The 26,197-nt window shown below is 40.0% G+C and overlaps 1 protein-coding gene across 1 annotated transcript; it reads left to right on the top strand.

Moving 5' to 3' along the window:
- Window positions 1-27: 27 nt before the first annotated feature.
- LOC115794668 (complement C4-like) lies at window positions 28-26,098 on the top strand. Its single transcript, XM_030750286.1, has 41 exons — window positions 28-186; window positions 403-592; window positions 679-853; window positions 943-1,013; window positions 1,113-1,201; window positions 2,951-3,033; window positions 3,134-3,221; window positions 3,779-3,896; window positions 3,993-4,134; window positions 4,882-4,994; window positions 5,080-5,235; window positions 5,319-5,486; window positions 5,579-5,770; window positions 6,530-6,673; window positions 6,780-6,909; window positions 14,510-14,581; window positions 14,677-14,883; window positions 14,989-15,100; window positions 15,349-15,419; window positions 15,510-15,649; window positions 15,755-15,970; window positions 16,059-16,110; window positions 16,192-16,281; window positions 16,369-16,575; window positions 18,464-18,548; window positions 18,717-18,912; window positions 19,009-19,104; window positions 19,505-19,667; window positions 19,884-20,065; window positions 20,198-20,356; window positions 20,441-20,500; window positions 20,573-20,663; window positions 20,740-20,914; window positions 21,046-21,130; window positions 22,644-22,718; window positions 22,789-22,891; window positions 22,981-23,070; window positions 25,045-25,143; window positions 25,245-25,328; window positions 25,448-25,580; window positions 25,659-26,098. Exons 1-41 carry the CDS (start codon window positions 122-124, stop codon window positions 25,795-25,797), a joined length of 5,106 nt encoding a protein of 1,701 aa, XP_030606146.1. The 5' UTR covers window positions 28-121; the 3' UTR covers window positions 25,798-26,098.
- Window positions 26,099-26,197: the final 99 nt, after the last annotated feature.

The raw sequence follows: 26,197 nt of genomic DNA, 5'->3' as shown, positions 1-26,197 counted from the left end.
ACACACAGAGGGTGGGCATTTATAAGATCCAAAGATTGAGAAATACAGGGGTGGGTGACTTACAAAACCTCTGCTAATCCAAAGCCTGTGTCAGAGCAGGCAAAGAAAGCAAAGGTGCACAATGAAGTGCCACATGTTTTTGGTACTGCTCCTGATATGGACCGTGGAGTGTTCAACGGGAAACAGGTAAATTTAATAAGAACTAAATGCAGTGCTTTAATATGATGTCTGCTCATTTGTGATTGATACACAGAGGATTAGCTAAGATTTCTGCATTCAAATGATTCTGTAGCATTACAAGTTAAATAAATTGCATATAATCATTCATATAATCATTCTAATATGTTTATATATATATAATCATTCTAATATGTTTGTCTAATATGTATGTTTTGTGTGCAGATTCATCATCTCAGCCCCAAAAGTGTTTCATGTGGGTGTTAATGAGAGAGTGTTTGTCCAGATGGGAGGAGATCACCTTAAGAATCCTGTTACTCTCTACTTGGAGCATGAGACTTCGAATACTGCTTTGTCTGAGAAGAAAACTGTTACATGTACTAAAGAAGAGAAGACCAAAACAGTTGAGCTCAAGGTATGCAAACTTCACCACACAAACAAAAAGCAAATAATAAAGACAGAACTGAGATGACCCTAACTTTATCATCTGCATCTTTACAGTTAAATATGGAAATTTTGTCCAGACTGCCTCGAACTACTTATGTTGACCTAGTGGCAGAGAGCCAATCCTTTGCAACTTCCTCCAACAGGCACAGTACAAGGGTTCTGGTATCATATCACAGGGGCTACATCTTCATTCAGACAGATCAGCCAATTTACAACCCAACACAGAGTGGTAAAAAGGAAATAATTCTACAGCCTTTACCTAACAGTAAATACTTTTTAAGCCATTTTATGTTCATTTTGTAATTATCATTCTTTTAGTGAAGTACAGGATCTTCACTCTTGACCATACAATGAGGCCTTGTGAAGAACCCATCCAGATATCAATAATTGTGAGTTACATTTATTCATATTATATATTTTCTTTGAATGACAGACACATAAGATTTTCCTGCTCACTTGTATTTTGTGCTTTGGTCATTCTGTGACAGAATCCTGCTGGAAACAGAATACTGAAAATCATGACGTTTGCAAGTGGAGGAATCCTTCAAAAGACATTCACCATACCTGATGTCTCTAAGTATGTTCATGGTTCTAGCCAGCGGTTGATCGCCCAGTGATGCGTCATCCTGCTGTGGCGAGCGGTGGGGGGTGGGTGGAGGTCAAGCAGGCGAGCGCCCTGCATCTTAGGCCTCGTTTTGATGTGTTTCAGCCTTCCGATTACATGATAACGTTTCAGAAACGATCTGCGATTACACCGTGATATGTAAAACGATGAAAATGATGTAGTTCCCATGCCAGGCCACAAGTTGGCATTGGTTTTCTCTTTGCAAAGCTTGTTTACGAAAGACGCGCATGCGTGGAGGGACACAGTAGGAAGCGCGGCAAATCGTTCATTACTTACAAAACGGCCAATGTGAGACACACAACACTGAATTACAAAATGGTAAAAACACAAGAAAAGCACAAGAAGCACTGGTGAATCAGTTTATCAGTTTGCACATGCACAGAAAACTGTGGCAGTCACAACCATAGTGTGCATGTGTGAGTCACCCGTTTTCAAATCACCCCGGTTTCAAGCGTTTACACGAGAACCCAAGCTGGGGCATTTCTGAGGCCCCATTTACACGACGGTGTTTCAAAATGAAAATGGCGTCGTTTTGATGCGTTTCGTCCTTTCGTTTACACGACGATGGAGTGAAAAAGATGTGTTTCGGAAACAGGGTCCAGAGTGGAGCGTTTCAGAAACGCCCCGGCTTGCATTCTCATGTAAACACTTGAAACTGGCGTGATTTGGAAACGGGTGACTCACACATGCGCACTATGGTTGCGACGGCCACAGTTTTCCGCCCATGCGCAAAGTGACGAACCGTACTCGCGGATTCACAAGTGCTTCTTGTGCTTTTCTTGTGTTTTTACCATTTTGTAATTCAGCGTTTTGTGCAGCAGCGAAACAACCTCATCGTCAGTCCACACAAAACCTCTGACATTGGCCATTTTGTAAGTAATTAACAATTTGCCGCGTGTCTTGCGTAAACAAGCTTTGCAAAGAGAAACCCAACGCCAACTTGTGGCCTGGCATGGGAACTACATCGTTTTCATCATTTTACGTGTCATCGTGTAAACGCAGATCATTTCTGAAACGCTATCATGTAAACGGAAGGCTGAAACGCATCAAAACGATGCCGTTTTCCAGGGCCTGAAATGCTCCACTCTGGGCCCGTTACTGAAACACATCGTTTTCACTCCGTTGTCGTGTAAATGGGAGGCCGAAACGCATCAAAACGACGCCGTTTTCATTTGGAAACGACATCGTGTAAACGGGGCCTTATTTAAGAACAGCATAACACAGGTACAGACTAGAGGGAACCACACTCCCTAGTGGCATCAAGTCACATGGTCCAATCAGATTCAGGTGCCTTCAATGACCTGTGGGACCAACCATTATCACTAGTGCTGTGCAATAATGAAAGATTTGGTATTGATCCGATACAAGTAAATACAGGGCTGAAGCTGAAGTATTGATGTCATTACACTGGTATTGATCAAAATCAATACCAATGTTGGTATAATTATTATCGATATTTGGATCGATCCGCCCACCACTAATTATCACAGAATATTACATACCTCCTCAATAATAGCAACCTGGCGCAGCATTTAGCATTAGCTTGTTAATGCTAATCAAATAAATAAATAAAAAACACACACTTGCGCTCAGGGCTGATTTTTTTTTTTTCTGGCTTGAACCCTGATGTTACACCAAAATTCTAATGAAAGTAAAAATCTCTAGAAACTTGAACACTTACTGTATGTTTTGTTTGTAAAGAAAAGGCACGTGGAACATTACAGCGCACTATAATGGCGATGAAGCAAATGCTGCCTTCAGAGAATTCAAAGTCCAGAAATTTGGTAAGTTGATTCAAACTGATTCACACAGTTTGCAACTTCCTTAAAATTCACAGAAAGTTACTGTTTACTCTGAAAACCTGTTTCCTGTTACAAACTCTAGTTTTGCCAAGCTTTGACGTGAACATCGCAATGGGTCAAAGATATATTTTGTTGAATGATGAGAAGCTTCAATTCACCATCTCAGCAATGTAAGTGCTGATTATCTTCCCAATAAAATATCTCTGCTACTTATTATTCTTTATAATCAAGAAAACCCTCAAAACTAGGGCTGCATCATTGTGATGGTTTTAGTAACATATAAGCAATCTCCTTACAAGCATTCGAAGATGTTCACTTTTAATAAATGCCAACACTCAAATGAAACCCAAGGGTTCCCAAGGATCTGTGGGTCTCAACAACTCTAACTCCTGAGCCACAGTCAACTACTGAGATTGTACCAAAAAAATAAAATGAATGGTCCTTGCAGCCTCTTGCAGCTGATCACTTAACAGATGAGAATTTAATGGAATTTGGAGTTTGGGATTGGGCCATTGATCTTCCATGATTATTTCCTATGTAGCAAACATAACATTCTGATAATAAAGATTTTGATGAATTTAGATTCAGCTATAAAGAATGCTTACTGCTTGGGCCAGACTGTTTAATGTTTGGTTAATACTGTAACTAAGCTAGTCCTCGGATTGTCTCAAGTGTTTATGTTACCGTTACATTTTCAGGCTTTCCAGTTAACAGTTATTTTCTTTAGGTACACATATGGTGAAAAGGTTAAAGGGGCTTATCACTGCCAGTTTGGAGTGGTAAAAAAAGATGGCTCTGGTGGCCAGGAAATTACGTTTATTAAGGGACTAGAGATGACTGGTTCGGTGAGCAAATGGATAATCCATCCAATATTCCTAATGCAGATAATTCTGCATCTCTTTATTGTTTCATGTCCTGAAAAACTTTTCTGTTTCTTGCAGGTTCAGGATGGAAATGCAAACGCTTCTCTTCGGTTAGATGAGATCAATTTGAGACTTCAGAGCCAGCTGAACAAAACCCTTTCTGACATGCAGAAACATGGAGAACGACTCTTTCTGAGAGTGTTTGTCACCAACATACAAAGTAAAAGACATATTTATATCCATCAATTAGTAATTTTTAAAATCTATTTGTGTTCTTTGTTTGATCAGTAATCAGAGAGCTGTATTAATATAGAATATTTCATTAAACATGTAAACAGTATGGGTTTTGAAATGTGTACTCAGCACAAGAGAGACAAATTCACAGGCTGCAAAATTTCTGGAGCTGGAATTAATTTTTACTTTGAGTAGGTTAAAATTTCTGATCTCTACTGATATTCTTTGTAGGTATTCAAAGGTGTATGAATACTCTAAAAATACAACATATTAGAGTTAAGTGTCCTTTTAGAAATGAGTATCACCATCTGGGTTACACCTCTGGGAATTTATTTGGGCAGTGTTTTTTTTTTTTTTAAAGAATAGTTGCCCAAATTGTCTGATTTCCAAAAACTTTTCCCACTCATAATTATTCTGCTCTCACCACCCAAGCTTTCACATATATTTTAAGTGGTCTAGATGCAGTCCGTGCATGACCCTAGTTGGATAAGTAATTATGAAAATGTTTGGATGGAGTATAAATTACCGAAACTGTTCTGTTAGTGACACGAAGTGGATTAAAAATAGACTGTCTTGATCTGCAAACTTAATGTTACAGTATACTGAAACATTAACAAACAGAACTTGCACTACAACATTACTAAAAATGCTCAGTTATATTAATAAAACTATGGGAAATATTAATATGACTTTTCATTACTATTGATACTAATGTGTACATTTTCTGGCCTAGGTGGTGAAATACAAGAGGCAGAAGTTTACCTGCGAATTTTCTCCCACAAATACACGATAGACCTCTCTCGAACTCGATCTCATTTTATTCCTGGATATCCACTGGACGTGGTGGTATGCCTAAAACTAACACATGGATACAGTTATACAAATTACTGTAATGATCTTTCATAAATGACTTTCTTTCTTGCTCATATAGGTGCTCGTGCGTCTCCCTGATGGCACTCCAGCAGATGGTGTGTCAGTAAATATTAATATACCAGCATCTTCACTATCTTGGAAAGGCACCACTGATCAAGAGGGGGCGCTGTTTAATACCTTCAATGTTGTTGCTCATGCTGACATTACAGTTGAAGTTAGTATCCCCAAACTCATTTAAAGGTGCTATCAAACTGATTTGATTTCAGTTTTAACTGTTTCCACCTCTGCCTCCAACAGGTTTCTTCGAATGACGTGCAAGAGAGAAAAATAATACGGCGTGCTTCCTCTCGACATGGCAGCTACCTTTACATGACTTTTACCAGCAGGATTTACTCTGTGAATGAATTATTTACCATAACATTCAACACCATCAATAGCCCAACCAGTGGATCTCTACACTACATGGTCAGAAATATCTGAATAAACACAGCATTGTGTGTTCTCAAATAGAAACAACATTTGTCTCGATTAAATACTTTTAAGTGTCTTTTTTGCAGGTCTTAAGCCGGGGAAGTCTAATAAAAGAGGGCTCACTCCAACTTGGTATAACTGTTAAACACAACCTGCTGATAACACCTGATATGGTTCCATCTTTTCGTGTGATTGGCTACTATCACAATGCTAACAATCAACTCATAGCTGACTCAGTGTGGGTAGATGTCAGGGACGAATGTGAGCTAAATGTCAAGGTAAGTAAACAGAACAGATGGAAGTGCAGCACGAGAAAAGAAAACAGAACGTTACCTCTGTCTATGCTTGGATCTGTTTGCTCCTACTGAGTTGGATTGTTTGTTATATTGTAAGTTCCATAAGTATTTGGACAATGATAGTTTGTGTGTAATTTTGGCTCTGTATATCAAAACAGTGGTTTTTAAATGAAAAATTTAGCATTAGTCTTTTAGCAACAATTTTTTTTTTATACATAATCCCCCATTTTAAGAAGCTCTGGTCAGTTGACTGCGAAGCAGTTTCGTGGCCACATGAGATCTGATCCCCTGTTATTTCATTACAAAACTGGGCAAATATAAGATCTGTATCTAAACCCAGTTGTTGAATCTGGATTGGTAGCTGTTCACTGGGACTCAAAATTAAGTCCAAAGAAATGTGGATACAAGTGAAGGACAGTTAATGAAATACTTTCTTAATTTTTCGATGTAAAATTTGACTTAATACATGCAAAATTAAATAATTTGTATAATTTTCAAATACTATTAATTCTCATTGTTCAAATATTGAACTAATCAACATTTGCAAATGCTGTATATCATGCTGTACAAGTCAAAAGTTTGGACACACTAATCCATTCATTTGAATGGGTGAGTGTATCCAAACTTCTGGCTATATTTACTCTGATTTATATGTATGTTTCTTTTGTTTGGATTAACTTAATTTACCTCGACTGGACAAAAAAGAAAAGATCCTGAGATATCTTAAATGTCTTAATTTAGGTACAACTCAAAGGTCCATTTGAACCTAAAGCAAAGTCAAAGATAGAATTTGATCTGCAAGGTCATAGAGCAAAAGTGGCTTTGCTGGCTGTGGATAAGGCCTTCTACGCCCTCAATGCTGATAATAAACTCACAACCAAACAGGTTACAGTCTCACACTCTTCTTTTACACTCACTGTATTTTTGTAATTTAACCCATACTTTAAAGTAATCTAAATATTAAATCTAAGCTTTTCTTCTCACTTTTTAGGTGTTTTCCACTATGAACTCATATGATCTTGGCTGTTCCTATGGTGGAGGATATGACTCAGAATCAGTTTTATTAGATGCTGGCTTGGCTGCTGTATCTAATGACCTGTCTGTGCAGAGTAAAATGCAGGGTAAGAGAAAACTAAACATTTTTCGTCATTAATTACTTTGAAATGATCTTGCTCATGGCCTTGAATTAATTGATTACAGTTTCATCTGTTTCATCTGTCACTTGTTATTTTGCTGGTTTTAAAATATCATATTACCATTGAAATGAAAATGCTAAATGGAAACAGTTTGTGTTTCATAGTTGGTGTCAAGAACAACTCAAGGAACAGTTGTTTGTTGGAATGGACAGTTATCCAAACATATATGTTTAAATTTAGTCCTCCATGTTGTCTCCTGAAAACACTTTCATAAAGCAAAGTTTTAACTTTAGGTGTCTTGTACAAGTTCATTTTTACGTGTGATAATGGCTATATATATTGTGAATTTAACCAATAAATTGATTTTACCCGATGAAGTGTGACAGAGCCCATGTAAATACAGAGAAGGTATTTACTTGTAGAATTCACAGTGAGAGAGTGGAAGTTCAATTCAGTTCAATTCAATTCAATTTTATTTATATAGCGCCAAATCACAACAAACAGTCACCTCAAGGCGCTTTGTATTGTGGGTAAAGACCCTACAATAATACAGAGAAAACCCAACAGTCAAAACGACCCCCTATGAGCAAGCACTTGGCGACAGTGGAAAGGAAAAACTCCCTTTTAACAGGAAGAAACCTCCAGCAGAACCAGGCTCAGGGAGGGGCAGTCATCTGCCATGACCGGTTGGGCTGAGGGGAGAGAAAGACATGCTGTGGAAGAGAGCCTGAGATTAATATCAATTAATGATTAAATGCAGAGTGGAGTATAAACAAAGTAAATAAGGTGAATGAGAAGAAACAGTGCATTATGTGAACCCCCCAGCAGACTAGGCCTATAGCAGCATAACTAAGGGATGGTTCAGGGTCACCTGATCCAGCCCTAACTATAAGCTTGATCATAAAGGAAAGTTTTAAGCCTAATCTTAAAAATAGAGAGGGTGTCTGTCTCCCGAATCCAAGCTGGAAGCTGGTTCCACAGAAGAGGCGCCTGAAAGCTGAAGGCTCTGCCTCCCATTCTACTCTTAAGTATCCTAGGAACCACAAGTAAGCCAGCAGTCTGAGAGCGAAGTGCTCTGTTGGGGTGATATGGGACTATGAGGTCTTTGAGATAAGATGGTACCTGATTATTCAAGACCTTGTATGTGAGGAGAAGGATTTTATATTCTATTCTAGATTTAACAGGGAGCCAATGAAGAGAAGCCAATATGGGAGAAATATGCTCTCTCTTTCTAGTCCCTGTCAGTACTCTAGCTGCAGCATTTTGGATCAGCTGAAGGCTTTTCAGAAAGCTTTTAGGACAGCCTGATAATAATGAATTACAATAATCCAGCCTAGAAGTAATAAATGCATGAATGAGCTTTTCAGCATCACTCTGAGAAAGGATGTTTCTAATTTTAGAAATATTGCGCAAATGCAAAAAAGCGGTCCTACATATTTGTTTAATATGTGCATTGAAGGACATATCCTGGTCAAAAATGACTCCAAGATTTCTCACAGTGTTACTGGAGGCCAAAGTAATGCCATCCAGAGTAAGTATCTGGTTAGACACCATGTTTCTAAGATTTGTGGGGCCGAGAACAAGAATTTCAGTTTTATCTGAATTTAGAAGCAGGAAATTAGAGGTCATCCAGGCCTTAATGTCTTTAAGACATTCCTGCAGTTTAATTAATTGATGTGTGTCATCTGGCTTCATTGATAGGTAAAGCTGAGTATCATCTGCATAACAATGAAAATTGATGCAATGCTTTCTAATAATACTGCCTAAGGGAAGCATGTATAATGTAAATAAAATTGGTCCTAGCACAGAACCCTGTGGAACTCCATAATTAACCTTAGTGTCTGAAGAAGACTCCCCATTTACATGAACAAATTGGAGTCTATGAGATAAATATGATTCAAACCACTGCAGTGCAGTACCTTTAATACCTATAGTATGCTCTAATCTCTGTAATAAAATGTTATGGTCAACAGTATCAAAAGCTGCACTGAGGTCCAACAGGACAAGAACAGAGATGAGTCCACTGTCAGAGGCTCTAAGAAGATCATTTGTAACCTTCACTAATGCTGTTTCTGTACTGTGATGAATTCTGAAACCTGACTGAAACTCTTCAAATAAACCGTTCCTCTGCAGATGATCAGTTAGCTGTTTTACAACTACTCTTTCAAGAATCTTTGAGAGAAAAGGAAGGTTGGAGTTTGGCCTATAATTAGCTAGGACAGCTGGGTCAAGTGAGGGCTTTTTAAGTAGTGGTTTAATTACAGCCACCTTGAAGGTCTGTGGTACATAGCCAACTAATAAAGACAGATTGATCATTTTTAAGATTGAAGCATCAATAATTGGAAAGACTTCTTTGAACAGTCTAGTAGGAATGGGATCTAATAAACATGTTGCTGGTTTGGAGGAAGTAACTATTGAAGTTAACTCTGAAAGATCAACTGGAGCGAAAGAGTCTAAACAAATACCAGCAGTGCTGAAAGCAGCCGAACATGAAGAATAATCTTTGAGATGGTTATGAATAATTTTTTCTCTAATGTCTAAAATTTTATTTGTAAAGAAATCCATGAAGTCACTACTAGTTAAAGTGAAAGGAATACTCGGCTCTACAGAGCTCTGACTCTTTGTCAGCCTGGCTACAGTGCTGAAAAGAAACCTGGGGTTGTTCTTATTTTCTTCAATTAATGATCAATAGTAAGATGTCCTAGCTTTACGGAGGGCTTTTTTATAGAACAACAAACTCTTTTTCCAGGCTAAATGAACATCTTCTAATTTAGTGAGACGCCATTCCCTCTCCAGCTTTCGGGTTATCTGCTTTAAGCTGTGTGTTTGTGAATTATACCACGGAGTCAGGCACGTCTGATTTGAAGCTTTCCTTTTCAGAGGAGCCACAGTATCCAAAGTTATACATAGTGAGGATGTAAAACTATTGACGAGATAATCGACCTCACTGGGAGCAGAGTTTAGGTAGCTGCTCTGCACTGTGTTGGCACATGGCACTGAAGAGCATAACAATGAAGGAAGTAGATCCTTAAACTTAGTTACAGCACTTTCAGAAAGACTTCTACTGTAATAAAACTTATTCCCCACTGCTGTGTAATCCATTAAAGTAAATGTAAATGTTACTAAGAAATGATCAGACAGGAGGGGGCTTTCAGGGAATACTGTTAAGTCTTCAGTTTCTATGCCATATGTTAGGACAAGATCCAGAGTATGATTAAAGTGGTCATATATGCCACATGCTGCACACTCTATCCAGCTGCCAACCCAATGCACTTGATGTGGGCTAACACTGTTCAGAGCTATGTGTGGAAAAAAGGCTAAAGGACTAACCATAGAGCATGGGACTAACTGGCTGATTTGACAAATATATGTCTGCTTAACAACCTGAGCTCACACAGTGAAGGTCTCCTTCACTGTGTGAAACATACTAAGCTAACAGCTGCCAAAAACTACCACTCCTGTCCATGTCTCTAAGTAGCTTCTATATGAAGCAAATGCAAACAAAGTAAACAGAAAGTCAGTCAAAACCACTATAGTCAAAATATTATTCTTATTTCCATCTGAATCAATCTGTGTTGGATGACTTGATTCTGTTCTGGTACCCAAGAACAGAACCACATCTTTGGCAACACACAGGGGTAGCAAGAAGGCAGCAAAGTCAAAAACACGTGATACAACCGGTCTGTGGGCTACTCTTGCATGTGCTGTTGTAGGTTCATCAGCCAGCCATGGAGAAGAGCAAGATTACAACCTACAAAGAGCTAAAGTGAAGCCAAGCATTAAAAACAATGAAAAGTGTCCATTCCAGTCGCTGCCTCTTCTACACTGTATTTTTGATCTTTGATGACACGTTTCTCTCGTTGCTGATAAACTTTACTCTCTTCCCTATTCTGGCCCACTTGTCCACTGATCAGCATTCAACTGATGTATAGGTCATCAGTGTTCAGCAATGTGTGGTTGGGATTTTGAGGACTGCACAGGAGCATGTTTGCCATAGGTGAAAACCGCTCTCCATACACTGTCCAAACGGACACTCGTATGCAGATGGACACATTATGCTAGAATCAAACACAGCATGGGTGGGTTGCAAAGTGACTGACAGATACAGAAATACGGACAGGCCAAACTGTGCAACACTAGAATGAAATATGTTGGTCTGTGATGTGTCAATATATGACACATGAATCCTTGCTCAAAGTAACCATTCAGGGAGGAGCAATAATCGCCCGGGTCAATAATCAATCGATCCCAATTATTAAATTTTTCTATTATATTATTTATTTTTATTAGTTATCATGACAGAGGGGCGTGATTGGGAGGAACGGCCTGCCCGATCTGAACCCGAATGGTGTTTTGTTATTGGACTTCTGTGCAAACCACAGTTTGTCCATAACAAACACCGTGTTCGAACACAAGGATGTCCATAAGTGCACATGGCACCAGGACACCCTAGGTCGCAGGTCGATGATCGATTTTGTAATCGTATCATCAGATCTGCGGCCGTATGTTCTGGACACTCGGGTGAAGAGAGGAGCTGAGCTGTCAACTGATCACCACCTGGTGGTGAGTTGGATCAGGTGGTTGGGAAGATGCTGGACAGACCTGGCACACCTAAACGTATTGTGAGGGTGCGCTGGGAACGCCTGGCAGAAGCCCCAGTCCGGGAGATCTTCAACTCCCACCTCCGGCAGAACTTCGACAGCATTCCGAGGGAGGCTGAGGACATTGAGTCCGAATGGACCATGTTCCGCGCCTCCATTGTTGAGGCTGCTGCTCAGAGCTGTGGCTGCAAGGTGGTTGGTGCCTGTCGTGGTGGTAACCCCCGAACCAGATGGTGGTCACCGGAGGTGAAGGGAGCCATCAAGCTGAAGAAAGAGTCTTATCGGGCTTGGTTAGCCTGTGGGACTCCGGAGGCAGCTGACAGGTATCGACAGGCCAAGCGGAATGCAGCTCGGGTAGTGGCCAAAGCAAAAACTCGGGTGTGGGAGGAGTTTGGTGAGGCTATGGAAAAAGACTTTCGGATGGCATCGAAGCGATTCTGGCAAACCGTCAGGCGACTCAGGAGGGGAAAGCAGTGCTTCACTCACACTGTTTATAGTGCGGGGTGGGTGCTGCTGACTTCAACTGAGGCTATAGTCGGACGGTGGAAGGAATACTTCGAGGACCTTCTGAATCCCACTGACACGCCTTCTGTAGTGGAAGCAGAGTCTGGGGATGAGGGGGATGACGACCATCACTGGGGGTGAGGTCACTGAGGTAGTTAAACAACTCCTTGGTGGCAGAGCCCCTGGGGTGGACGAGATTCGCCCTGAGTTCCTGAAGGCTCTGGATGTTGTAGGGCTGTCTTGGTTGACATGCCTCTGCAACATTGCGTGGAAATCTGGGGCAGTGCCATTGGATTGGCAGACCAGGGTGGTGGTCCCCATCTTTAAGAAGGGAGACCGGAGGGTGTGCTCCAACTTTCGGGGGATCACACTACTCAGCCTCCCCGGTAAGGTCTATGCCAGGGTGCTGGAAAGGAGGGTGCGTCCGTTAGTCGAACCTCGGATTCAGGAGGAACAATGCGGTTTTCGTCCTGGTCGTGGAACGCTGGACCAGCTCTTTATCCTCTCAAGGATATTCGAGTGTGCGTGGGAGTTTGCCCAACCAGTCTACATGTGCTTTGTGGACTTGGAGAAGGCATTCGACCGTGTCCCTCGGGGTGTCCTTTGGGAGGTTCTGCGGGAGTATGGGGTGTCTGGCCCATTGTTGCGGGCCATTCAGTCCTTGTACAACCACAGTGAGAGCTTGGTCCGTGTAGCCGGTAATAAGTCGGATTCGTTTCCTGTGGGTGTTGGACTCCGTCAGGGCTGCCCTTTGTCACCGATTCTGTTCATAATTTTTATGGACAGAATTTCTAGGCCTAGCCAGGTGGCGGAAGGCTTCTTCCTTGGTGGCCTCAGAGTCTCATCTCTGCTTTTTGCAGATGATGCGGTTCTGTTGGCTTCATCGGGGGGGGCCTCCAGCTCGCAGTGGAACGGTTCGCAGCTGAGTGTGAAGCGGCTGGCATGAGAATCAGCACCTCTAAGTCTGAGGCCATGGTCCTCAGCCGGAAAAGGGTGGAGTGCCATCTCCGGCTCAGGAACGAGTTCTTGCCTCAAGTGGAGGAGTTTAAGTATCTCGGGGTCTTGTTCACGAGTGATGGGAGAAGGGAACGGGAGATCGACAGGCGGATCGGGGCTGCTTCTGCAGTGATGCGGACGCTGCACCGGTCCGTCGTGGTGAAGAGGGAGCTTAGCGTAAAAGCGAAGCTCTCGATTTACCGGTCGATCTATGTTCCTACCCTCACCTATGGTCACGAGCTTTGGGTAGTGACCGAAAGAACAAGATCGCGAATACAAGCGGCAGAAATGAGTTTCCTTCGAAGGGTGGCTGGCCTCTCCCTTAGAGATAAGGTGAGGAGTGCGGCCATCCAGGAGGGGCTCAGAGTAGAGCCGCTGCTCCTCCACATCGAAAGGAGCCAGTTGAGGTGGCTCGGGCATCTGATTAGGATGCCTCCTGGCCGCCTCCTGGGTGAGGTGTTCCGGGCATGTCCCACCGGGAAGAGGCCCCGTGGTAGACCCAGGACACGCTGGAGAGATTATGTATCTTGGCTGGCCTGGGAACGCCTTGGGGTCCCTCCGGATGAGCTGGAGGAGGTGGCTGGGGAGAGGGAAGCCTGGGCTTCTCTGCTTAGGCTTCTGCCCCCGCGACCCGGCCCCGGATAAGCGGAAGAAAATGGATGGATGGATGGATGGACAGAGGGGCAGCACGGTGGCACGGTAGTAAACAGTGTTGCCTCACAGAAAGAAGGTCCTAGGTTTGAAGCCACCTTGGCCGAGGCCTTTCTGTGAGGAGTTTGCGGTGGTTTTCTCCAGGCACTCCGGTTTCCTCCCACAGTCCAAGGACATGCACTTAGTGGGGTTAGGTTAACTGGTGATTCTAAATTTTGTGAATGGTTGTGTGTTAGGCCCGTGACAGGCTGGCGACCTGTACAGGGTGTATCCTGCCTCTCGCCCTATGACAGCTGGGATTGGCTCCTTTTGAAAACTATTAATACTTAAAGAAAATATTTATAATCACAATTTTATTTAAAATTACCACTGTTCTGCAGTATTTTATATACTGTATTTTAAAGTCTCAGATGTGCTTGTTACATGAGGTGGTGGTTGTAAATTGACCATAGGTATAAACAGGCTCTAGACTCCAGCCCAAAGTGATTAACACCATCTGACCTCCCCCAGTAACACGCTGATAGATATCTATGAAGTGCTGCGCTATTATAAGTTAACCCTTACTGACCCTAATAAGTAACAGCAATTTTTTTTTAATAGTCAAAAGCTACAACATAATACAACAGAATATGAAGTTACTTTTGAGAAAATGTATTCTATATACCTGCTGTTACTGTTAGATAGATATGACCTCCCCCAGTAACATATCTATGAAGTGCTGATCACAGACAACTATAGTGTTATTATTGTAAGTTGACCCTTGCTGACACTAAGAAATTTTTTTTTCTTTTTTAGATATAAAAAATAATTTTCCTGTTACACTCCTATTCCAGAGCTTGGCTGTAATTCACCGTCTGTGCGGCATAGACGCTCAGTGGACCTTGAACAGGAAATGATGACTTTAAGTAAGAAGATTCTGGTATTACAGCTTTGGTCTGATAATATAAAACATCTTCTGATAGAACATGCTACAAAGTGTGTCTTTTCTTTTCCAATTTAGAACTTAACTATACAGAGAAAAACCTGCAAGACTGCTGTGTTCACGGATTATCTCGCATCCCGATGGAACGAACTTGCCGGGAAAGAGCAGATCGGGTCCTTCTGGTGAAAAAAGATCAAACTTGTGCCGATGTCTTTTTAAAATGCTGCCTTGAAGCCGAACGTCTAAGACAAGAAAAGATGGAACTCCAGAAAGGATTTGGAAGGAGTGAGATGAAACTGTCATGCTGACACTTTAAAGATTGACTTAAGTAGAATTTAATAGCTGTAGCTTGATTATCAAAGTTTTACTCAAACATTTTTTGTCTTTTAGCTGCCACTGCTGCTGACATTGAAGAGTTCTTCTTGGACACTTCTCAGTATATCCGAAGATATTTTCCCCCAAGCTTTGAATTTGTGGCATTTGAAGTCACTGGCAAAAAAACGTGAGCTGTAGAAAATTAATTTTTTAATGCAGCTTCAGTGTTTCTTTTTAGTTAAAATTTCTAGTTAAACACATTGTTTGCATTCATTGCACTTTCTTTTTTGCTGCTCTTTGAATCCTGGCAGTGTGATTATTTCATCTCAGTTACACAGTTTATCTTTGAGCCCCAGCCTATACTATGGAGAGACATTTGTCAGATTGATTTTACAGTCATGTAATTTGATTTGTCTTAATCAAAAACACTTTTAGCCATTCGTTGTACCTTCCTGATTCCATCACCACATGGGAGCTTCAGGTTGTCACTTTATCTCCATCTGCTGGTAATAATAACTCCCCGTGTCACAAATGTATCAGATTTTTCCTAGAGAGCTCATTAACTGCAACTCACTCCTACTCTGTGTTTCATTCAGGTTTCTGTGTTGTTAAGCCATTGGAGGTCAGAGCCTTTAAGAAGGCCTTTGTGTCTCTGAGACTGCCTTACTCTGTGAAAAAATATGAGCAACTTTCTGTTTCACCTGTGATCTACAATTATGATGAAACTACACTACAGGTAGAAAACTTTAATACTGACTCTGAATGGCACTGAAACAGTAACTACTGTGTGGTCAAAAAATAAAGATTTTTTCTCTCTCTTTGGACACCTGCATGTATATAGTTGGCAGTGCATATGGAACAAACTGAAGGACTTTGCTCTCCTGGTTCAGCTACCACTGCATCATATGTTAACATTACTCTTCAGCCACAGTCTTCTCAGTTTGTCTCCTTCTCTGCTGTCCCCATGGTTATTGGTTCAATACCCATCAAAATTCGGCTCTATGACATGGAGAATGAACAGGGAATAGATGCAATAGAAAAAAATTTGAATGTGCAGGTGAGTGAAAGACATTAACTCTTTTATAATAATCTAAGAACCAAAAAAGGCATACTGTAAATTGGTGGTCTTTTATCTCATGTTGTAGACAGAAGGATTTGAAAAGAGAGAAGAAGAAACCAGAGTCCTTAAATTAGATGGTGAGTGGTTTAGTATTTCTCAGTGATATTTTAATGTCAGTTGTAATTATTATCCTTTGATATTCATCTCTATCATGATAGGGAGGAGCACAAAGACCATCACTATTGATGGATCCTTACCGGATGACACCATCCCTGACTCCAGATCCAATATATTTGTTTCAGTTGAAGGTTGGCACTGTGACACACGGACATACAACTAACAGACTTCTGTAAATAACTGGCATCTTACCTTTTTACCTGGTTCTCTTCTAACAGGGAATGGATTTGGACATTCCTTTGCAAGAAAACTTCTTTCTCCTGAAAAAGTTGCTCAGATGATTAGGTTGCCAACTGGATGTTTAGAGCAGACAATGTCAAAACTGGCTCCAACTGCTTTAGCTCTCCGCTACCTTGACTTGAGCAACCAGTGGTTTGACCTGCCATCTGGTAGCAGAGATGACGCTCTCGACAAAATTGAACATGGTAGGAACTTTTTACCCCAAAAAGTAAAAAAGTAAAGAACAAGGGATGGATACATAATGAGAGAAAATAGGTATCAAATGCTACGGTTTTGTTTAATTGGTTCATAGTTTGTTACAACAACATACACTGCCTGGCCAAAAAAAAAGTCGCCACCAAAAAAAAAGGTCACACACTAACATTTTGTTGGACCACCTTTAGCTTTGATTGCAGCATGCAGTCGCTGTGGCATTGTTTCGATAAGCTTCTGCAATGCCACAAGATTTATTTCCATCCAGTGCTGCATGAATTTTTCACCAAGGTCTTCCAGTGTTGATGGCAGATGCTGACCACTGCGCAAATCCTTCTCCAACACATCCCACAGATCCTCAATGGGGTTGAGGTCTGGACTCATGTGTGAAAATGATGTCTCATGCTCCCAGAACCACTCTTCCACAACTCGACCCCGATGAATCCTGGCATTGTCATCTTGAAATATGCCCGTGCCATCAGGGAAGAAAAAATCCATTGATGGAATAACCTGGTTATTCAATATATTCAGGTAGTCAGCTGACCTCATTCTTTTAGCACATAATGTTGCTGAACCTAGACCTAACCAACTGCAGCAACCCCAGTTCATAGCACTGATCTTCTTATCCTGATGCACCCATCACTCTGGAACAGGGTGAATCTGGACTCATCAGACCACGACCTTCTTCCATTGCTCCAGAGTCCAATCTTTATGCTCCCTAGCAAATTGAAGCCTTTTTTCCGGTTAGCCTCACTGATTAGTGGTTTTCTTAAGGCTACACAGCTGCATTGTGCATGTGGAAATGCTCTTAATTTCACTATTAAACATAGCCCTAAGTGCTACTGTTGTTTTTCTTCAATATGATTTCACCAAATGTTTAAGTAATCAGCGATCACGATTGTTCAGGATTTTTTTTCCGGCCACATTTCTTCCTCGATGGGTCCCCACTATCCGTCCAGTTTTTAATAATGTTTTTGGACAGTTCTTAACCCAATTTTAGTAGTTTCTGCAATCTCCTTAGATGTTTTCTCTGCTTGATGCATGCCGATAATTTGACCCTTCTCAAACAGACTGACATCTTTTCCACAACCACGCGTTGTGCCTTTCAATATGGTTGTTTAAGAAATGAGAGGCAACTCATTGCACCAGTTGAGGTTAAATAACTTATTGCCAGCTGAAAGATAACTGCCCATGCAGTAATTATCCAATAGGAGGCTCGTACCTATTTGCTTAGTTAAATCCAGGTGGCGACTTTTTTCTTGGCCAGGCAGTGAATTTGGGAGTTCAGATTTATTCAGGTGCAGTTGATTCAATGTAAACAAGATTCAGTGAGAGACTGCAGAACAGCTCTCAACTATGGCTGCTCCTCTTTTGCACAAATTAACTGTTTGTGATCAGCTCAGTGATTAAAAAGGGCATTTAAGCTAGAAAGAATATTGCATTTAGAGCGGTACCGTGACATGAAATAATTCATATCTATTTATGTTTATTGGCACCACATACTACGAAGTAGGTGGAATGACATTTCCATCCACTGTTCCTTAAGCAATTATGAATGAAATACAGAAATTACATAACAAGACTTGTGATATGACAGAACAGAAATGATAATCTGCTGTATTTTTCCAGTAGCTCAGGTGGAGAACTTTACACCCTGTAAAATCAGATGATACATATTTTGGTGTACTTTGTTCTCACCAATTTTGTTTAAAACAAATTTTCTCTTGTATTTCATTTAAAACAGAAAAGGACAAATAATAATGATCAGTGGCATTAAAGCTTCTGTTTGATTTGTTGGTTGGCTCGTTATGTTGTCACATTCTGCTGAAAAAGCACTTTTGTTTTAAATATTATATACTCTTTTTTTTCTTTTTAAATCAGGCTATACAAGGATTAGAACATTATATGGAAACAATGCTGATGGCTCTTATGGCACATTTTATACAATACCAGATAGTAGTAATTGGTAAGTATTTTTTATTACAACTATTATTATTATTACTCATTCAATTTTTTTATTGTTGTTACTGTCAAAAATCTCACAAAAAAATTAACTTTCATTTATTCTCTGTAACATATTTAAATAAACTTTTCCATCAGCTCCTTTCACTTATTTCCTTTCTCTCGTCCTCAGGGTGACCGCTCTTGTAGTCAAAGTATTTTCATTGGTGGCACAGCGTCAGACAGCAGCTATTGGACCACAGGGCAGGATTGTTAATGTTATACCAGAGGAATATATCAGGAAACCAGTTGGTTACCTGCTTGGAATACAGAAGAGTCATGATGGGTCATTCACTGACCCAAATCCTGTCATACACAGAAAAGTCCTGGTACTATAGTCTATATGTGAACACAGTATTTGGTTTTTATAGCTAAAATTGAAGTACAGCCATTTGATTGCACTACTGTTTGTGTGTTTAATGTAGAAAGGCAAAGACCAAGATGCATCCATGACTGCTTTCATAGCTATTGCATTGTACCGGTCCCTTAAATTCCTCCAGCCTGAAGTGCGAAATGATGTGGTGAGTTGATATTAAAACTTACCATCCACGCTAACCATTATTAGTGGTGACAGTGTGACAATGCAGAGCATCTTCTCAAAAGCTAATCAATATATCGAGGTTCATGTTGCACTCAGGAAGAATCTTAATGACTTTGGTGATCCATCGAATCAAAAATATGCTTCATTTCAGTTTGATTTATAACCAAAACCCAAAAACTCTCGATTAACAAAATACAAAAAGCACAGCATCACCAAATGTTAAAATGACCAAATTTGATTAATTTAAATAGTTATATTCCACAATGCAACATGTTAATATTGTGAGGACATCTCTATTAGCAATGCTAATGCATAATTTGCATTAGCATTGCTAATAGGTATGAAAATATTCACTGACTCTTTGTGCTCCTCTCTACTAGGAAGCAAGCATTTTGAGATCAACATCATATCTCCTGTCACACATAGAGGAGCTTCAGCATCCCTATGCTGTTGCCATTACAGCCTATTGCCTCTCAGTGTCCCAGCCAAATACAACAGATCATTCACAAACATGGGCAAAACTTGAAGCAATGGCCATTAAAGGCATGTACAATTCAAATACATGAGGTTGATCTGTGTAGAGTCGTCCACTACTATTTTTTATTTCATTTATGTTTCTTGGTATTGTTAATAATGGAGAATCACTTGAGAAATGTTGGGGTATCTGGATTGAAGACTCACATATTATTATATTGTCCAATCACTACAATACTCTTTGGTGTCATTTTATTTATTTGTTTATTTCTATTATTTTATCAGGGAACGATGACTGTTATTTTTGGCCAGTTGATGCCAGCCAAGCGGTTGATGCTATCACAGTAGAGACGACAGCCTATGCTCTCCTCACTGCAGTGGAACTTGGGCATATGAAGTGGGCAGATAAAATAGCCTGCTGGTTAAACTCCCAGGAAAACTATTATGGAGGCTACAAGTCAACACAGGTGATTAGGATAGAGCCTAAGAGTCCATCTTTGAATGGAGCTCCTGATTCCCCTGTGGTCTGACATCATATATTCACCATCAGAGCAGAGATATTATTATATATTATGTTAATAAAGTCTTAACATTCTCAGGATACCCTCGTGACACTGGAAGCCCTCTCGGAGTATGAGCTAAAAAGGCCTGCGAGTCCTGAAACGGAGATGAATGCAGAGTTCACATCCCCAGGAAGGAATGAAAGGGTAACACTTCAACTGGAAAATAAAAAGGAAAGAGTGGAAACTGACCTGAAGGTATCACAAACAATGCACTCAAGAGTTATCTCTATGATATTAAATCTTATTCTGATTTTTATTATCTTGTGTCTGTTGTCCTAGAAATTGACAGGGAACAGTGTCAATGTGCAGCTGTCTGGAAAAGGAGAAATCAAATTTAAAGTAAGTTGGATTCACTTCTTTTTTTGTATGTTATGAATCTGATTTATGATTCACTGGAAATCTCCCTTGCAGATTGTTAAGGCTTACCATTTACTGGAACCCAAGGATGATTGTGACCAGCTGTCTATCAGTGTCAGAGTGGAGGGGAAAGTGAAGTACACTGGTGAGCTTTGGTAACTGCTAACAAATCACAGCTACTGATAAAAGCTCCACACTCACTTAAATCTCTGTCTATCCAGCTAAGATAATAGAAAATTATGAATACTATGACTACGACACCGATGAGGACAAACAGGATCAAGAAGAGGTGCCACGATCAGCTATTGGTGGGTCTGACGCTCACACCAGAAACAGGAGAGATCTTGATAACAACCCAAATTCAAATGAGGCTGTTACCTACACTGTCTGTGTCAGGTTAGTTACACAAGATCCACATCTCATTTACTTTTTATGAATATACACAAGAGAAAGAACTCTGCAATTAAACAACCTCAATAGCTGATCAATGTCTTTCTCAACTTGTCATTTTCTTTACATGGTTATAGGCAGAATCGCAATCTTACAGGAATGGCCATTGCTGACATCACATTACTGAGTGGGTTTAAGGTTGAAACTAAAACTCTGGACTCGGTTAGTGGGACTCTCTTTTTACTCTTCATCATTGGCTCTCTCAGTACAAAGTGGGAGGAGCTGTTTCAGTCATCTGTGGTTCTTGAGGTCACATCTGGATGTTGATATCAAATGAAAAGCAGATATTAAAATAAGGAGCTGTTATTTTAAACTCACATAAGACCTGCAGTGACAGGATGCTCAAAGTCCAATATTAGAGATCGCGAAAGTTCAAATAGGTAATGTCATATTTTGCAGGCGTGATGATGCAAAAGTAGACTATACAGGTAGACAAATGTAAACAAAAAGCACAAGAGATAAAAGGCTATCAAATTTTTAAAAAAGGAAGTGAAAACTGTAACTATTCGGGGAATGCAGTTATGTGTATGAATTAAACATAGGATAATGGCCCAATAATATGAAGCAGGGGACACTGAGGGAACAGAATGAAAGCAAAAGACAAACTACATACAGAATCCCAAACCAAAGAATACTAATTTACAAAAGAAAAAAGGAGCCAAAATTCAAACATAAACCATTCTCAAAAGGAATCATGAACTCACAAAACTCAAAACCCTGGGTCCAAGACCAAGGAACCATGACAGGTAAAGTGAAAAAAGAGAAAAACATGACAATTTGGTCACTGGATACAAGGTACAAGCCTGTGACATTAAAGGTGAGAAGTGCATCTTAGGCCTACTACCAAGCAGTCATCAGAGAGACAGGACACAAAGCAATTTCAGCATATCTTTTTAACTTATCTGGCTTCACTTGATCTAATTTATCAGGTAGAAAAGTCAAGGCAAGGTTTCCCATTCTAGCTACGAGCATGTTCAGAGGCAGTGTTTGCTTCATGTGACATATTTCTTGTATCATATTTTATAGTACAACTACCACTTCATTAACAAATCTGTAACATCTGACTATGTTTATAATTCTGTCTTCCAGTAAATTAACGTGTTATTTTAATATATTCTTCCTGCATGTAGAAACATTTTAGCCTGATCTTTTCAGCTGCAATCCTAGGAGCATTTTGACACAGGCAGTATAAAAACAGACTTCAAAACTGCAAGGACACTTATTTTCAAACTGATGATCAACAAGTACAACGTTTTAGTTTTGCATGAAATGGTTTAAAATGCAGAAAAAAAAAGAAGCAAGAAATGGAGTTTCGTCCAATAAGAATCTAGATTTCTCGCTGATGCTTGTAAATGAGGAAAACTTCATAAAACATGAGACCCACATATTATCTATGCTGAGGGCCACAGGATCTCACAAGGAGGAATAAATGGTGCTGTTTTTCAGATTTTGTTGCCTTCTCATATGAACCTGTACAGTCGTAACATTTGTAGAGAGAATGGCATGATTCTGTGTTTAGGCACTCCAATAATATATAAACATACGAAGCATTTGAAATTGGAATAGAGAATCACAGCTGCTCCCACTGGTGTCAAAGCATAAATAAGAGAAATAAACATCATAAACATATTTTCTTTTGCTAAAATGTAGAATGAGTTCATCCTTGTCTTCTCAGCTAAAAGAGTCACCTGAACAGTATATTGCCCATTATGAAGAGTCTTTTGGAAGAGTGCTGATCTACTTCAATAAGGTACTGCTAAATTCAAGTTATATACAGTAATTGTACATGCTCGATATTAAAATAATCTTTTGCTCTCCAGCTTTTTGAACCTGAGGAATGTATTAGTTTTGAAGCTACACAACAGGTACCAGTTGGTCTTCTACAGCCTGCTCCAGCTTCATTCTATGATTATTATGAACCAAGTAAGATTTTAATTTCACATTTTCTATTACATATTTGTTAGGATGGGAGGGATCTTTATTTATTTAACATGACTGTGCTTTTGTTGCAGACAGAAAGTGTACTGTGTTCTATTCTGCACCGCAAAGAAGCAAGATGGTCTCAAAATTGTGTTCTGAGGATGTGTGCCAATGTGCAGAAAGTAGGAAACTGCTCCATCTTCATTAACACCTCTGCCTACATTGAAACAACTGGGCAACATTAAAAACAAATGAGCAAACAAACAATAATCATTTAAATTTATTTAACATCTGGTAGGAACAGTTCTGCTGGCCAGATCATTATTTTATTTTCAGATTTGAAGAAAAATAAGAAAATTGAAATAAACACAGAATAACTGCTGTGCCGTATTCATTCACTATATTGCCAAAGGTCTTCTCTCACACATCCAAATCATTGAATTCAGGTGTTCCAATCACTTCCATGGTCACAGGTGTATAAACCAAGCACCTGGGCATGCAGACTGCTTCTACAAACATTTGTGAAAGAATGGGCCGCTCTCAGGAGCTCAGTGAATTCCAGCGTGGTACCGTGATAGGATGCCACCTTTGGAACAAGTCCTGTTGTGAAATTTCCTAAATTTCTTTCACTAAATATTCTACAGTCAGCTGTTTGAATTTAAATTTATTTATTTGGTAGGGACAATGCACATGAATAAACAATCTGTAAATGCACCAGAATTAGCCAAAAGGCTATTTTTCATCTGTTGTCTCTTGAGCCCATGCCAGCTGTCAGGTCGAGAGGCAGGGTACACCCTGCACAGGTTGTCAGGCTGTCGCAAGGCTAACTCAGAGAGACAGACAATCATTCACACTGACATTCACACTTATGGGCAATTTAGAATTACCAATTAATCTAACCCCACTGCATGTCTTTGGACTGTGGGAGGAAACCAGAGTACTCAAAGAAAACAGCCCCTTAGTTCCAGTGAAAGGAAGTCTTTAATGCTTCAGCATACCAAGACATTTTGTACAATTTCATGCTCCCAACCTTGTGGGAACAGTTCGGTGATGGCTCCTTGCTTTGTTCACACCAGTGAACGAAGCAAGATCCATAAATACATGGATGAGTGAGTTTGGTGTGGACACACTTGACTCCTGTACAGAGTCCTGACCTCAACCTGATAGAACACCTTTGGGATGAATTAGAGCAGAGACTGTGAGCCAGGCCTTCTCGTCCAACATCAGTGTCTGACCTCACAAATGTGCTTCTGGAAGAATGGTCAAACATTCCCATAAACACTCCTAAACCTTGTGGAAAGACTTCCTAGGGTAGGCCGACATCATATTAAACCCTAAGTATTAAGAATGGGATGCCACTCAAATTCAAAAGCATGTGAAGGCAGATGAGCAAATACTTTTGGCAATATAGTGTACACCTTCTTCTTTCACCTACATTGATATGAAAAAGAACAATTTCAGCTGGCACTGTGAAAATCTATTTACACCATTACTGCTTCTATAGGTATTAAGAGGGTAAGAAGCACCCAGAAGCTAATCAAAGGTGCTTGATTAACTTATCATGACCACATCTATAAAAGCTTTTTTCTCTCTCTCTCTACAAAAAAGAAAAATATATACCATCTGAACAAACCACAAAATTTTGAGAATACGGTCCTTTAGACAGATGAGACCAAAGTGGAGAATGTTCACCATGTTTGGTGAAGAACGAACAAAGTATACCAGCACAAATGGTGGTGGTGGAGGGGTGATGATTTGTGCTTGTTTTTCCAGCCACAGATCCTGAGCACCTTGCAGACGACCATGAACTCCTCCGTATACCAAAGTATTCTAGTCAAATGTGAGGCCACCTGTCCAACACCTAAAGCTTGGCTGGGCTGAAACTGGGTCATGTAACAGTACACTGATCCAAAGCACAGCAGCAAATCTACAATAGAATTGCTGAAAAAGAAAGAATGAAGGTGTTGCAGTGGCCCAGTCAAAGTGCACCCCGCTGTGTATTCAGTTATATTCTCATCTGAAATGAACAATGTTAGAAAGTGTTTGACACTAATTGGTTTAATGTGTACCTATACTGACGGGTAATTGTGAATGAAAGTATTTCAGCTTGGTGTGAAAAATTCAAACTGACTTATGTTTATTGATCTTTTTTGTAGGACCCTGTCATAAACTACAAAATACATTCAATCAAAGAAGAAAAATTAGGAAGATTAACCGTGTACAACATGCTTGCTTCTTCCCTGTCGTAGATTATGGTCAGTACTGTAAACAAGACATTTATGTCAAAAGCATCAAGCAGTAACTATTTGCTATTATTATTCTTATGTGTTAATCAATGCATTTTTTTGTATTCCAGCATACATTGTTGAGGTCTCCAGTGTTTCTGTTAAGAGTAACTTTGAACTGTACAAAACGAACATAACTGACGTTCTCAAATCACGTAAGTGAACTAACCACGAGCCTCAGCAGGTTCTGTAACACTGACCTTTATATTGTTGTTTTCTGTTATGTTTACTTGAAGACTTTCTTTCAGTGTAATGATTATAATCCTTCTACTAGATAACGATGACTCAGTGAGGGAGAATCCTGTCCGAGTGTTTGCTAAGAGGGTTCACTGCAAAGGAAAGTTGGACGTGGGGAAACACTACCTCATCATGGGCAAAGATGGCACCACAAAAGATTCAAATGGAATGTAAGTATATCAGTGATATTAAGAAAAGTATCATTTTTCACAGAATGATTCTCTGTTCACTGCTTCCTCCTTTTATAGGATGCAGTATCTGCTGGAATCAAACACCTGGGTTGAAAAAAAGCCTTCAGAAGAATGCAGAAAAAGTGCCAACAGGCTTGCTTGTAGGGAGTTTAATCAGTTTGTAGATGAGTACAAGGTGGACGGCTGCAGAGTGTGAAACAGACTGTTTCCATTTTCACTTTAGTGGAATGAATTTCCCATCTGATACACAGTTAGCATTAGAGTTTAAAACTGTTGTTGTTTTGCTTTTACTATTTGTCTTATTTTCCTACCACATCACAATACACAACTATACATTTATGCTCCACACATATATCTAGTTACCTGTAAATCAAAATGATAAAAGCTTAAACATATACAATAAATACAAAAACAGTGCTTTGTGATGTCACCATTCATTTTTTATATGTCCAATACAATGATCCATGATTCAGTTAAAATAAAAAACGCTTAATGTTTTTATTGTGTGCGTATTCTTTCCCCAAAGGAGCATACAATTGATCATAACTTGAAATGAAACAGAACATAGCAACTGGAAAAAACGAGAGTGGCCCATG

Source organism: Archocentrus centrarchus, chromosome 16, assembly GCF_007364275.1.
Source record: "Archocentrus centrarchus isolate MPI-CPG fArcCen1 chromosome 16, fArcCen1, whole genome shotgun sequence".
In the NCBI taxonomy this organism is placed as follows: Eukaryota; Metazoa; Chordata; class Actinopteri; order Cichliformes; family Cichlidae; genus Archocentrus; species Archocentrus centrarchus.
The sequence above is the reverse complement of the archived record's forward strand: the minus strand, read 5'-3'. Positions and strand labels throughout refer to the sequence as shown.